Source organism: Hyperolius riggenbachi, chromosome 12 (assembly GCF_040937935.1).
Source record: "Hyperolius riggenbachi isolate aHypRig1 chromosome 12, aHypRig1.pri, whole genome shotgun sequence".
Lineage (NCBI taxonomy): Eukaryota > Metazoa > Chordata > Amphibia > Anura > Hyperoliidae > Hyperolius > Hyperolius riggenbachi.
Genome location: NC_090657.1, coordinates 129,026,810 through 129,042,196, shown reverse-complemented (window position 1 = coordinate 129,042,196; position 15,387 = coordinate 129,026,810). Strand labels below are relative to the sequence as shown.

At 44.3% G+C, this 15,387-nt stretch overlaps 1 protein-coding gene across 6 annotated transcripts in view; it reads right to left on the bottom strand.

Moving 5' to 3' along the window:
* Nucleotides 1-15,387, bottom strand: part of MGAT5B (alpha-1,6-mannosylglycoprotein 6-beta-N-acetylglucosaminyltransferase B) — a 1,094,162-nt gene that overhangs the window by 381,449 nt on the left and 697,326 nt on the right. For all 6 annotated transcript variants that reach the window (XM_068263667.1, XM_068263670.1, XM_068263672.1 and 3 more), the window contains one exon: nucleotides 1,283-1,429. In XM_068263667.1, the coding sequence (XP_068119768.1) occupies nucleotides 1,283-1,429 (147 nt within the window). The remainder of the gene's footprint in view (nucleotides 1-1,282; nucleotides 1,430-15,387) is intronic.

Genomic DNA, 15,387 nt, shown 5'->3' with positions numbered 1-15,387 from the left:
CACATACCCTGTAAATTTGGGGTATGTAGCATGTAAGGAGGCTTTACAAAGCACAAAAGTTCGGGTCCCCATTGACTTCCATTATGTTCGGAGTTCGGGTCGAACACCCGAACATCGCGGACATGTTCGGCCTGTTCGGCCCGAACCCGAACATCTAGATGTTCGCCCAACACTACCTGGAATATGCTATGTCACAGAGCAATATAAAGTACTCTAACTTTTCACTTTACAATTAAATTTTGCATAGAACATTAAAACGTAACACATATCCATATGACATCTTTTCCTGCATAAATAAAACCGCTAGAATTCGGACAGGACTGCCAGGCAACTGGTATTGTTTACAGGAAACATCCATATCACTCTCAGTTAAGGTTCCCTTTAAGCAACCTAATGTTTCTATTGCATTGAGCATAAATGGTAAATTTTAGGCCAGCTTCAGTTACTACTGTAGTGGTACAGTGGTTAGGGTGACTTGCCCACCGCACAGTGAGATCTGGGTTCGATTCCCAGCCATGGTATGATGTAAACTGTTTTTTGAAATAGTATAATTCCCTGGCAGATGAGACCCTCCTCCCTCCGGTAGGAGGGAATAGGTAGAAGGGTGGGAGGAGGGAGGAGGGGACCCACAAGAGGCTAATTAAAATCTCCCTAGCAGAGTGTGTAGCAGCTGTCCCATAACTAATTAGTGTAGGCAGACAACAGAGTCAAATGGTATAAGGACCTTGCTTGGAGGAGGGAGGGTGGGCGGGCCTCCAGCAGTGAGAGAAGTGTGTTGGGCAATAATGTGTCTGCTGACAGTGATATGGAGGGTCAAAGTTTTGCTCAATAGAGCATTATGGCGTGAATCGAACTTCCGCAAAAGTTCGCCTGATGCAAGCGAACGTGAACCCCCAAAGTTTGCCTGGAACCGTTCGCAGGCGAACTGTTCGCGACATCTCTAGAGCATGGCAGGGAAGCGTGCACAGCCGAACTGATTGGCCCAGACTGGACGACTTTCCCGGGACCAGTTGCGGACAAATTGCGCAAGACTGAGGCCGACGAGGGAATCAGGCCAGAGGGGTCTGGAGGAAGCCCCAGGTAAGTATATTTTCTTTTTAAGGCCCCATCTCAGGTACACTTTAACTCATAAACTTAATGTATTTTTTTCGGTGAAAGTTTTCTTTTTTTTAATAGCTGGAGTGGGTTAAGAGCACCAATAGAGAAATCTTTGTGAAATATTTTACATGACTCTTACATTCACAGATTACTCAGCCTTGACAGAACACTGAGCCTCTCATACCTCTCTGGACGTTGGCTTTCCACGGAAGAATTCATGATTGAGAGAGCTATGTGGAGGATTGAAGCGTGGTTGCAGGAACACACAGCCATTGGCTACTGCTTCCAAGGGGGCAGGGCCTTCATATGGAAAGCCAAAACCTATAAAAAGCTGAGAGAAAAAAAGGAAAACTATTGGCAACTGAAATAAAAAAAGACAACAGTAGGGATTCAGTGCAATGCAAATACATTATACATGAGTATGCTAAACACAGAGTAGGGACATCAAGAGCCAAATATAGTGTAGTATGCATTGGCAGTTGCTTTTAAAACATTTTATCCTACTTTTATACTTTTGCCGCCTCTGTACAACTGTGCAAAAAGTGTGTCCGCCCCTGGTGGAGGGGACTTGGTTCCCTTTTTTCCAATCTACAGAGAGCGACTTCTTTATCCTTAGTGGGGACAGGTCTAATACTCCCCACCTGCCTTCAAAGTGGTTGCCTGATATGGTAACCCAGATTTGTGAGTATAACATTCTAATTCTCCTTCTACACCCTTAAGTTACAGTGCATACTACACTATATTGGGTTCTTGGGGTTCCCCCTTAATCTGTTTTACAAGTTTACTTGGCCGATGCTTAACTGCACAGGCACTGAACACCGGTTGCAGCCATTCCAAAATGGATCTCACTGAAGATAGAGCCATGCGCAGAGCTAACTTACTATTACAGGTCAAAATGTCTCCCACACCAGCACAAGACTCAGACCCCACAACACCAAACCCAACTCTCAACCTATCAGACATTGATCTAAAACCTGTTTTTCAAAAACTTGAAACTGCCTTTAAAAAAGCAGGATTCTTCAATATACAGTGGCTTGCAAAAGTATTCGCCCCCCCCCCCCCCCTCCTTGAAGTTTTCCACATTTTGTCACATTACTGCCACAAACATGAATCAATGTTATTGGAATTTCACGTGAAAGACCAATACAAAGTGGTGTACGGAAGTGGAACAAAAATCATACACGATTCCAATCATTTTTTTACAAATAAATAACTGCAAAGTGGGGTGTGCTTAATTATTCAACCCCCTTTGGTCTGAGTGAAGTCAGTTGCCCATAGACATTGCCTGATGAGTGCTAATGACTAAATAGAGTGCACCTGTGTGTAATCTAATGTCAGTAGAAATACAGCTGCTCTGTGACGATCTCAGAGGTTGTCTAAGAGAATCTTAGCAGCAACAACACCATGGAGTCTAAAGAACACACCAGACAGGTCACCAGACAGGTCAGGGATAAAGTTATTGAGAAATTTAAAGCAGGCTTAGGCTACAAAAAGATTTCTAAAGCCTTGAACATCCCACGGAGCACTGCTCAAGTGATCATTCAGAAATGGAAGGAGTATGGCACAACTGTAAACCTACCAAGACAAGGCCGTCCACCTAAACTCACAGGCCGAACAAGGAGAGTGCTAATCAGAAATGCAGTCAAGAGGCCCATGGTGACTCTGGACGAGCTGCAGAGATCTACATCTCAGGTGGGGGAATCTGTTCATAGGACAACTGTTAGTCGTGCACTGCACAAAGTTGACCTTTATGAAAGAGTAGCAAGAAGAAAGCCATTGTTAACAGAAAATCATAAGAAGTCCCGTTTTCAGTTTGCCACAAGCCATGTGGGGGATACAGCAAACATGTGGAAGAAGGTTCTCTGGTCAGATGAGACCAAAATGGAACTTTTTGGCCAAAATGCAAAACGCTATGTGCGGCGGAAAACTAACACTGCATATCACTCAGAACACACCATCCCCACTGTCAAATATGGTGGTGGCAGCATCATGCTTTGGGGTTGCTTCTCTTCAGCAGGGACAAGGAAGCTGGACAAAGTTGATGGGAAGATGGATGGAGACAAATACTGGGCAATCTTGGAAGAAAACCTCTTGGAGTCTGCAAAAGACTTGAGACTGGGGCGGAGGTTCACCCTCCAGCAGGACAATGACCCTAAACATAAAGCCAGGGCAACAATGGGATGGTTTAAAACAAAACATATCCATGCGTTAGAACTGCCCAGTCAAAGTCCAGATCTAAATCCAATCGAGAATCTGTGGCAAGATCTGAAAACTGCTGTTCACAAACGCTGTCCATCTAATCTCTAGATTGTAAGCCTTTTGGGCAGGGTCCTCCTCCTTTTGTGTCCTACCTGATCTTGCACCTCCATTACTGTGAACCCATGCTATGCATCTGAGTGAACCTAACTTGCCTAATCTCCATACTCCATCCAGTGACTGACTAAGCATTACCTGGTACTCATACTGTGCTGTGTGATCTGGTTTTCTTGTATTCCTGTATTGTCATATTGCTGTATGTCACCCCTAAATATTGTCTGTAACCTAAATGAATGTTCAGCGCTGCATAATATGTTGGCGCTTTATAAATACAATAAATAAATAAATAATTAATCTGACTGAGCTGGAGCTGTTTTGCAAAGCAGAATGGGCAAGGATGTCAGTCTCCAGATGTGCAAAGCTGGTAGAGACATACCCTACACAACTGGCAGCTGTAATTGCAGCAAAAGGTGGTTCTACAAAGTATTGACTCAGGGGGCTGAATAATTACGCACACACCACTTTGCAGTTATTGATTTGTAAAAAATGTTTGGAATCATGTATGATTTTCAGTCCACTTCTCACGTGTACACCACTTTGTATTAGTCTTAGTTAGCGCTGCGTAATATGTTGGCGCTTTATAAATACAATAAATAATAATAATAATAATAGTCTTTCACGTGGAATTCCAATAAAATTGATTCATGTTTGTGGCAGTAATGTGACAAAATGTGGAAAACTTCAAGGGGGCTGAATACTTTTGCAAGCCACTGTAGCTGACATAGTCATGCAGCAAACATACATCGAGGAGAAGATCTCGCCCGACGGGGTACGAGTAAAAACCCTCACAGCCTTCCCGAAAGATTTAGTCTTTACTAAAGACTGGTACATTTACCTAGAATCATGTAGCGAGGGAATGATGGAGAGAATCATTACTAAATGAAAAAGTATAATTGAGGAATTACAAAGCAGCATTACAGAATGCAAGGACTATCTGGGACTGCATTCCAAAAACTCACAATACTACTTACTCTATTCTAACCTCACCTCACGGTCAAAGCATTTTGAACGTGATACCGTGGATGCAAAACTTAAACTCAATAGGCACTGGTTGGCCTACACGGAACACCGCGCGAGAGAAACAAACCTAAATCCCTCCCAACCGCCCCCCACTTGCACCCATGTTGCACAAACCCCCACCCCAGGCACTCCTACCCCTAACGAGCATGAAAATACCACCACCACTTATTTATAGATATCCACCATACACACCACCACCCATCTCACCCCCACAATCTGCACCGACACCACATCCAACACCAAAATTAACCATATCATCTGGTGAACTCCCATCCGGACCAACTCCAGCAATTCAAAACTAAATGAACTCAGGAGCAACACAGAACTGCACCCCTTACTTCACTGCACCTACACCACCTCCCAATGCATTTTCCTTTAAAAAAATAAATCAGATGTGCTGCCCAACCCAACAACCATACCAAAACCACCACGACAGCAAACTAAGTCCAAAACTCCCAGAAAAACAAACAAAGCCCCTATAACTACAAGCACGCCACTACCAACCACACAAACATAGAGTGGCATTAAATCGAGCAACCTACAACTCAATAGACCAAATTGCAATTTCACAGGCCATGACCCCCCCCCCCCCCAACTACCCTCACAAATGAAGAAGCAGTAAAATCGCCACCCATAGAACTGTGAAACCATACCCCCCTCACCCGAACCTTCCCCATCCAAGCTCTCCCCACAGCCAAACTCCCACTCCGTTTCTACTACTGCTTTCTCACCCCCCCCCCCCCCCCCCACCAGCACACTAATATCAAAAACTCCCTGTGAAAGACCCAACAAACAACAATAAAAATTATTTTAAGCCAATGCAAAATGATTTAAAGTATCCAAAACGACAGGCCCAATGACATACTAGTGTCCTCTTTTTAGAGCTCCTCTCCTTCCTCTCCCAGAACGTCCCTACTAACACAATTGCACAGTCCCAAGGCCAGCTATTCACGGTTACAACCATGGAACAATTTGAAAAGACCCCTGGCCGATCTAGAAGAAGAGGATGTAGAGGAAGAGGGTGAAAAAAGAAACAGAATGCAACCCCCCTCCCCGCCAGTACAAACATAAAAATACCCTAGAACACCAGATGCATCTTTAACTTATCCAGTCATACATTGTCCAAACAAGAGATCACCCTCCTGGAAAAAGGACTCTCTTACTGCTCTAAACAGCTACAGACCTGTCTCAAACCTCCCCTTTCTGGGAAAAGTTATTGAAAAGGCTGTCTACCTCCCAACTTGAAGCCAGGCTCTCCAGAAAACATCCTTGACCCTCTTCAATCTGGCTTCAGGAAATATCACAGCTGTGAAACAGCCCTCACCAAGATTTGCAATGATCTGCTCATTGCAAGAGACAAGGGTCAATGTTCCATCCTGATTTTGCTCGACCTCTCAGCGGCTTTTGACACAATCGATCATGAAATCTTGCTCAACAGGCTACAAGAGTACTGTGGCATAGATGACATTGTTCTCCGGTGGTTCAACTCCTTCCTGCCTGGCAGAACACAAAGGGTAGCCTTAGGGCCCTTCCTCTCCAACCCTGTACCACTAAAATACGGTGTACCTCAGGGCGCAATATTATCCCCTTTACTGTTCACCATATACATGCTGCCACTTGGAGAAATCATACAAAAACATGGCCTGACATATCATTGCTATGCTGATGACACCCAGCTATATTTGTCATTCAAACCTGACGTCACAGACCCTACTCCACAAATAAACGCATGCTTAGCTGAGCTTCAGGAGTGGATAAATAATAATTGGCTAAAACTTAATGCTGACAAAACTGAGGATCTTGTTATCGAGGGCCAGGGCTCAACAGCAAAGCAGCCCCAGTCTCAACCAACCCTGCTAAGGATAGGGAGCTCAGACCTGAACAACTCAGACTGTGTGCGCAGCCTGGGAGTACTGATTGATGGGAAATTAAGCTTCAGGAATCAAATCTCAGCTGTTGTGAAACATTCCTTTTTTCACCTAAGGAATATTGCAAGGATTAAACACCTAATTCCTACACAGGATCTTCCAACCCTAGTTCATGCCTTCGTCACATCAAGGTTAGACTACTGCAAGGTCCTCTACACAGGCCTGCATAAGAAAGACTTACGCCGCCTGCAATTAGTACAGAATGCCGCTGCAAGGCTGTTAACGAGCCAACCCCGCCATTGCCACATAACACCAACCCTGAGCTCACTCCACTGGCTACCGATAAAATGGAGAATTCTGTTTAAGATTGGCTTACTGACATTCAAATCCTTGCACAATCTGGGCCCTGGATACCTGAAGGACTTGTTGCAACTACATCACACCCCCCACAATCTTAGATCAAAAAGACGTAACACCTTGGTCACCCCCAGAGTCCACCTCAAAACCTTTGGAGACAGAGCCTTTTGTCATGCTGCCCCTACACTTTGGAACTCCCTGCCACACCCAATCAGGACAGCTCCATCCCTGGAAGCATTTAAGTCTAAACTGAAAACCTACCTCTTCAGTCTGGCATTCATGAACATCTGACTATCTCCTCTGTAACACAACCCAGCCTGCAACCCTGTATTAATCTGAGACACAGCTATGCGCTTTGAGTCCTATGGGAGAAAAGCGCTTTACAAATGTTATTGTATTGTATTACTGCCCCACTAAGACCTCAAACATGTTTGAGCTATTTACTGACCTAAATTCTTACGTTAGAAAACTCACATTAAAACGTCACTTCGCAATAAAGAAAAACACTAAAGCCCTCCATACCAACCCCAACACATCATTAATTATCACAGCCAATGACAATTTACCCACTTGCCTGGTAGAAGCATCATCACTGAATATTGAAAAAAAAATACATAGTCACCAATGTAAAAGGTAGATCCTGGTTCTACCCCTCAGCATCCAAAGGCAATTTCATTGATACATTTTATGCACTAGTCTTACAAGATTTACAAGCCCTAGAATTGGAGAACCCGTTTTCCACATCTAATCTAACAAAATCAGAAAGAACAGCACTCAATGCTCCTTAGAAATAACCCCGATATAATAATAAAATCAGCAGATACAGGGCGGGAATAGTCATCCTCGACAAAACAGACTATCTAGAAGAAGCATTCAGACTACTTAAAGTAGTGACATGTGACATGATGAGATAGACATGAGATAGACATGTGTTTGTACAGTGCCTAGCACACAAACAACTATAGCAGTCAAAGGCATGAGAAAAAGTCTGGCACTATAGTGTTTAATGTACAAAAAATGGTATCACATCAAGTGAATATAAAGTGAATCAACAAGGCTTAGTAAGCAAAAATTAATATGCAGTAAAAAACATGTCAGCATGGTATCTTCATACTCATCTGGGTACAGGTGGGGGGCAGCGGAGGTGGGTGCCAAAGGGTGCACGGCCTAACGACCGTTTCGCATGGCTTACACCAGGCTTTGTCAAAGGTGAAGTGTGCAACAGTGCTGGAGAGGCAGCGGAGCGTTTTTAAAGTGCAGTTAACGGCGCTTCCGGTTCGCCATAATAGGCCACACCCCCTCTGGAAGTTAGAGGAACTAATGCCCTATGACCTATGAGCATTGTGGAACGCAAATGGTTACGCATGAAAAAGCTGCGTGTACGCGTCAAAAATGACGTATGCACACGCGAACCCATCATACCCAAAGCCTGTACAACGCTCTTTGAACGCAACAATTCCGCATAATGAAACGCGCATGAGCGTCAAGAATGACGCGTACAAGCGTCAAAAAATGACGCAAAAACGCGCTACTCAAAAAGAAAGAGTCATGCATAAAAGTACCTGCATCACATGGAGCTACTATAAAGTGCTCAAATCATGCGTAATGATGGCTGCAATAGAAACTCCAGTCTATCTGCTCGTCAAAGGCGGGCAGTGAGAGACACCTGGGGTAAACAGCCATCAGTAGGCAGAAGATGGTGGTAGCCTAGCAGGACTCGGATATGGAACATTATCTCATATCTGGCTTATTAGCCTTTAAAGTGCTATGGCGTTATCTTAAAGAGAAAAAGAGGGTTAGTAACACCGGAGGGGAATAGGATGGGTAGAGGTACTGATGGCTGTTTACCCCAGGTGTCTCTCACTGCCCGCCTTTGACGAGCAGATAGACTGGAGTTTCTATTGCAGCCATCATTACGCATGATTTTAGCACTTTATAGTAGCTCCATGTGATGCAGGTACTTTTATGCATGACTCTTTCCTTTTGAGTAGCGCGTTTTTGCGTCATTTTTTGACGCTTGTACGCGTCATTCTTGACGCTTATGCGCGTTTCATTATGCGGATTTGTTTCGTTCAAAGAGCGTTGTACAGGCTTTGGGTATGATGAGTTCGCGTGTGCTTCCGTCATTTTTGACGCGTACACGCGGCTTTTTCATGCGTAACCATTTGCGTTCCACAATGCTCATAGGTCATAGGGCATTAGTTCCTCTAACTTCCGGAGGGGGTGTGGCCTATTATGGCGAACCGGAAGCGCCGTTAACTGCACTTTAAAAACGCTCCTCTGCCTCTCCAGCACTGTTGCACACTTCAACTTTGACAAAGCCTGGCGTAAGCCATGCGAAACGGTCGTTAGGCCGTGCACCCTTTGGCACCCACCTCCGCTGCCCCCCACCTGTACCCAGATGAGTATGAAGATACCATGTTGACATGTTTTTTACTGCATATTAATTTTTGCTTACTAAGCCTTGTTGATGCACTTTATATTCACTTGATGTGATACCATTTTTTGTACATTAAACACTATAGTGCCAGACTTTTTCTCATGCCTTTGACTGCTGCAGAATCCTTTTCTTTGCTAGTCTTGAGCACATAGTGTACTGGGTACTTCTTCCTAATTTTTGGCTATACAAACTCCGAGTGCCTGCCTGCTCTCCCATACATTTGTACCAGCTTTTTGCTTTTTTGGTGTTGAGCACCGGATATGTCCAATACCGAAGAGGATAGTCCTCCTGAGGATTTGGACATTGCTGATCAGCCATTAACGGTCCATGGTGATAACGTTATAGCAGGGAGGTCAGATCTCACCAGTTTTTTCACTAATACTGGTGGATCAAGCGGCTCAAACAGCTCTGTGGGTGCCAAGGTGCTGGAACAAAATCTGAGGAGATTATGTGAGAGAGAAGTGGGAGTCTTCTGGACGGTCACCACTTTGGAGAGGTACAAGGGAGAGCAATTGGTGGCCAGGGGTTTTAGGAGGTATCAGGAACCCTCTGAATATAAACAGGATCCGAAGTTTGTTGAAACCTGGAAGCAAGAATTTTTGGAACATTCAGCCCGTCTACAAGACTATGGCCTCAATTCACTAAACTTATCTCCTGTCTTTAATAACTCTTCTAGAGTTGTTACCATGGTGATAAGGCATGTAGTATTCAGGAAACATTTTACCTCAGGCAAGCCTAAAGTTAACTCTTCTGTCTTTAAATTAACTCTCCAATCCTTAAAATAACTCCAGAGTTAAAGACAGGCTAACAGCCGTTAGCTGCATGTGAAAATAACTACAGAGGAGGTAAATTAACTACAGAGGAGGTAAATTAACTACAGAGGAGGTAAATTAACTACAGAGGAGGTAAATTAACTACAGAGGAGGTAAATTAACTACAGAGGAGGTAAATTAACTACAGGAGAGGTAACTTAAGGAATGAAGAGGTAAGATAACTCTCTCACGTGTGGAGGTAAGTTTTCTCTTGCCTTATCTCTAGCATGATCTTAGTGAATTGAGGCCATTGTCTTAAATAGAAGCAGGATTGAACTTAACCTACTTACTAGTGCTATTTCAGAAAATAAAACTGAGTTCAGAAATCTAGTAACTGAAGAACACTTTAAAAACTCAGTCGACAAAATAGACAAAAAGCTAGCAACAGTACAAGACAACATCAAAGCACGAAAGCTACAAAAATTCCTTTGCGATAAAGAGGATTATAAGTTTGGAAGAATCTTTTCCTGGGCACAACTTCACGGTCCCAAACCCAAAGGGAAACCCAATTTACCTAAACAACCAAGGGGTTACTGGACCACCGACTCTGAGTCAAGTGGGGAAGACGTCCCAAATCCGCGTCCCAATCATACCCCAAAGAGGAAACCACCAACTAATCCAGCAGGTGCCCCTTTAGGCGGCGCATCAGGCGAGGAAGAGGGAGAAAAAGGCAGAAGGGTGACCTGGGAAGACAAACCGAGAGGAAAAAGCAAGAAGAGGAAAGTAACCTACTAGAAACCATGCCTTCTAACATCAAAACCAGTGTGGTGAATCTAACCTCTGTAGAATTACCAGATGGGGTAGAAAGTCTACTTAATAAAGGCCTGAATTACTCTTTGACGCAACAATTCGACTACTCTCGATTTAAAGTGGATCTCTAAAAAGGAATCAGGAAACTAAATATTCAACACCATTTTGGAAAAATGAAGGCAGAGCAGACTTTGTCCTTAAAAAACCCAGAAGAACTTGATATGAAATCAGTAGGAACACTTGGTTTCAGTACTATAGGCTCATGGAAGGAGACACAACTTGAAGAAATCACAGCTCTGAATGAACTTCTGGTTGAATCAGCATTGGTTGCTGTACCAATGACTGAAGATATCAAATTTAAACCATGCAAATCGACTATGCCTTTTTCCACTCAAGCAGGTTCCTGCATTGACCACTTTGAAAAACAAGTAGATAATGATATCAAGGCCTTAATCTACCCCACAGCAACCCCCAATTTATCCCCTATTGAAAGTAATGCTTTGCGGTGGTTGAGAAATCGTCCTGATCTCACCATCCGCAAAGCCGACAAGGGAGGATCAGTGGTAATCCTCTCTACAGAGAAATACAAGATAGAGGCTATGAGACAACTGTCTGATACCTCCACTTACAACCCCCTTAAAAAAGACCCCACTATGAGTTACCACTCTGCCCTTCGATCACTTCTTAGAAGAGGAGTCGAAAAAGGCTTTTTGACCTCAACTTTAGCAAACAACCTTCTCCCTGCCTTCCCAGTTAAACCTGTTTGGTACTGCCTCCCGAAAATACATAAATCCCTGACCGATCCCCCAGGCCGACCAATTGTCTCAGGCCTGGGGGCGGTCACGGAAAGGCTATCACGATACCTGGACCACATCCTCCGACCCCTGCTGCATTCTATCCCCTCACACCTCAGTGATACTATTGACAACTTGGAGGGCCTAGGGTCCTCATCGTGGTGCAAAGGGGATCTGCTGGTAACCATTGATGTTACCAGTCTTTACAGCAGAATTGCACACATGGATGGTATTAGTGCCGTGAGGATGTACCTCGACAGAGAGTCCAATAAGGAGGCTTCTCACAACGCATTTGTGTACGAATGTCTGGAGTTCATCCTTACTCATAATGCCTTTATGTTTGGGAAAACTTGGTACCAGCAGATCTCAGGTACGGCGATGGGGACCCCGGTAGCTTGTACCTATGCCAACCTGTTTTTGGGAGCCTGGGAAGAAATGTACATTCACTCTCCCAATAACCCCTTTCGCTCGGCTCTGAGGATGTGGTCCAGGTATGTGGACGATATCCTGACCTTTTGGTCAGGAGATGTTCCACTCCTGCAGTGCTTTTTGGAATATCTTAATCACAACGAGGTCAATATGCTCTTCACAATGGAGTGGTCAATAGAAAGTATCAGCTTTCTTGATCTGGAATTGGCCGTCACAGAGGAAGGCATATCGACAAGGAGTTATCGAAAACCCACCGCTTCCAATACCATCTTGCACTGCAGGAGTTACCATCCACAACATGTAACAGAATCCCTCCCCTATGGTCAGTTTCTGCAACTGCGCAGAAACAACACTACGGTCCAGGACTTCCTCAACCAAGCTGAGAATCTAAAGCAGAGGCTCCTAAATCGGGGCTATGATGAAAACAAACTCAATCTAGCGATTAAAAAAGCTCTAGATAGAGACAGATCTGACCTTATAAAAAGGAAAAAGCGTGCCAAGTCCACCAGGGGAACAGGAGTCTTCTCTTTTGATTTTTCACCCATGGCCAGTCAGATTAAATGGGCCTTTAGTAGGAACTGGTCTCTACTTTTGGAGGATCCACTCGTGAAAGAATCCTTACCCCCTCAACCTTTAATCGCATTTAAGAGGGCACCAACTATTGGTGACCTTCTAGTACACATCGACTTTCGCGAGCATCCACAGCGCACTTGGCTGAATGATCTTGCCTCATCTGGCAACTACAAATGTGGCTTTTGCAAAGCTTGTCAATTCATTAAAACTGGTAAGTCCTACACTTTAGGTCCGATCCATCACAATGTTTCTTTTTTTGCCACATGTAGAACCAAATTTGTGGTTTATGCCTTGTGGTGTCCATGCAAACGTTTTTACGTTGGCAAAACCACCAGGATGGTGAAGGAACGTATTTTGTAACACGTTCGCCTGCTTCCCAAAAATAAAGGCTGTCCAAGGATCGTCGAACACATGTCGACTTTCCATCAAAGCAACCCCAATTTTTTTGTCTTTTGCTTGTATTGACATTTGCAATACTCCTCGTAGAGGAGGCGATAGGAAAAAACTTTTACTCAGACAAGAGGCGCTCTGGATCCTACGCACCGATGCCATGGGTCCTTTGGGTCTAAACGACTATGTAGATCTTGCATGCTTCCTTGATCCTTAATTCTTCTGGGTGTTCCTGGCTGGGGATTCTTGTGCCCCCACCCCTGGCTGCCTCTTGTTGCCCTTTCATTCCCAATGGCCATACCTTTTGATATAATAAATTTTAAATTGCTTTGTGATAAGTACCATTAAATTTATAAATGTATATGTTTGTTTTAGTGAGACGCCGTTTTGGGATTGAAACAACTACCTCTCTTTGTGGTGCTGTACATTGCTCCCACTTCTACTCCCCCTAGTGTACCCATTCTGTTTGTATATCACCCCTTTCCTGGTCTTCATTTTCACACCTTTGGGTTCACTATCCCTCTACCCACCCTATTCCCCTCCGGTGTTACTAACCCTCTTTTGCCCTTTAAGATAACGCCATAGCACTTTAAAGGTCAATAAGCCAGAAATGAGATAATGTTCCATATCCGAGTCCTGCTAGGCTACCACCATCTTCTGCCTACTGATGGCTGTTTACCCCAGGTGTCTCTCACTGCCCGCCTTTGACGAGCAGATAGACTGGAGTTTCTATTGCAGCCATCATTACGCATGATTTTAGCACTTTATAGTAGCTCCATGTGATGCAGGTACTTTTATGCATGACTCTTTCCTTTTGAGTAGCGTGTTTTTGCATCATTTTTTGACGCTTGTACGCGTCATTCTTGACGCTCATGCGCGTTTCATTATGCGGAATTGTTGCGTTCAAAGAGCGTTGTACAGGCTTTGGGTATGATGGGTTTGCGTGTGCTTACGTCATTTTTGACGCGTACACGTGGCTTTTTCATGCGTAACCATTTGCGTTCCACAATGCTCATAGGTCATAGGGCATTAGTTCCTCTAACTTCCGGATGGTGTGTGGCCTATTATGGCGAACCGGAAGTGCCGTTAACTGCACTTTAAAAACGCTCCGCTGCCACTCCAGCACTGTTGCACACTTCACCTTTGACAAAGCCTGGCGTAAGCCATGCGAAACGGTCGTTAGGCCGTGCACCCTTTGGCACCCACCTCCGCTGCCCCCCACCTGTATCCAGATGAGTATGAAGATACCATGTTGACATGTTTTTTACTGCATATTAATTTTTGCTTACTAAGCCTTGTTGATGCACTTTATATTCACTTGATGTGATACCATTTTTTGTACATTAAACACTATAGTGCCAGACTTTTTCTCATGCCTTTGACTGCTGCAGAATCCTTTTCTTTGCTAGTCTGGAGCACATAGTGTACTGGGTACTTCTTCCTAATTTTTGGCTATACAAACTCCGAGTGCCTGCCTGCTCTCCCATACATTTACACAAATAACTATGCTGTGTTCCTTTTTTTCTTTCTCTGCCTGAAAGAGTTAAATATCAGGTATGCAAGTGGCTGACTAAACCCTGACTCAGACAGGAAGGGACTACAGTGTGACCCTCACTGATAAGAAATTCCCCTTTTTTACTTCTTTCTTGCTCTCAGAAGCCATTTTCTGCTAGGAAAGTGTTTTATAGTGGGAATTTCTTATCAGTGGGGGTCACACTGTAGTCACTTCCTTTCTGAGTCAGGACTGATCAGCCACTTGCATACCTGATATTTAACTCTTTCAGGCAGAGAAAGAACAAAAGGAACACAGCATAGTTTTTTTGTGTGCTAGGCACTGTACATACACGTCTATCTCATGTCACATGTCAGTTTGGGTATCCTTTAATGATTCCACAAACTACCTGTAATGATCTGCTCAGCTGTCTGCACGGGCAGACAGCTGTTTTTTCCATTCTTTAGGTCTGAGTGCTGCAGGTTTCTGGAAAAGAGACCTGTCTTCGCTTTGCAAGTTTCAGAGTTGCTCTGCTGGTGAGGAATTTGCATACACTTGTCATGCAAATTGCTTAGCTGCTTCCTTTGATGGCTTGCAGTATAAATACCTTTTGCTCCCAGAATTCCTTGCTGGTAATGATGGTTTGTTCCTGCTAACTCACCTGGAGTATCAGCCTTTGCTATTGTTTGCTAAGATTATCTTAGAGTAATTCCTTGGGACTGCACTCGGCATCCCTTCTAGTGCAGTCAGGTTGTATTATCTGTTTTGCCTTGTACTGTCTATCGGTTGCGACTGTCTTGTCGCCAGCGGCGGTCGACAGGAAATCATTCTGTCTGTACTCCGTCTTAGGGGTGCAAGCCAGAGCAGCGGTTGCTACTGGTTGATTCATCTGTTTGTCTGTCTGGATCGCATCCGCTCTAGCGGTAGTGGCGGTGGTTCCTTCTGTGCTCTGTCTGGGAGTGTAGGCCAGAGCTGCGGTTGCTGCTGGCTACTCCTTCTCTCTGTCTTGTCTGGTACGAACGCTTGCTGTAGGTTCGGTGAGGTAACC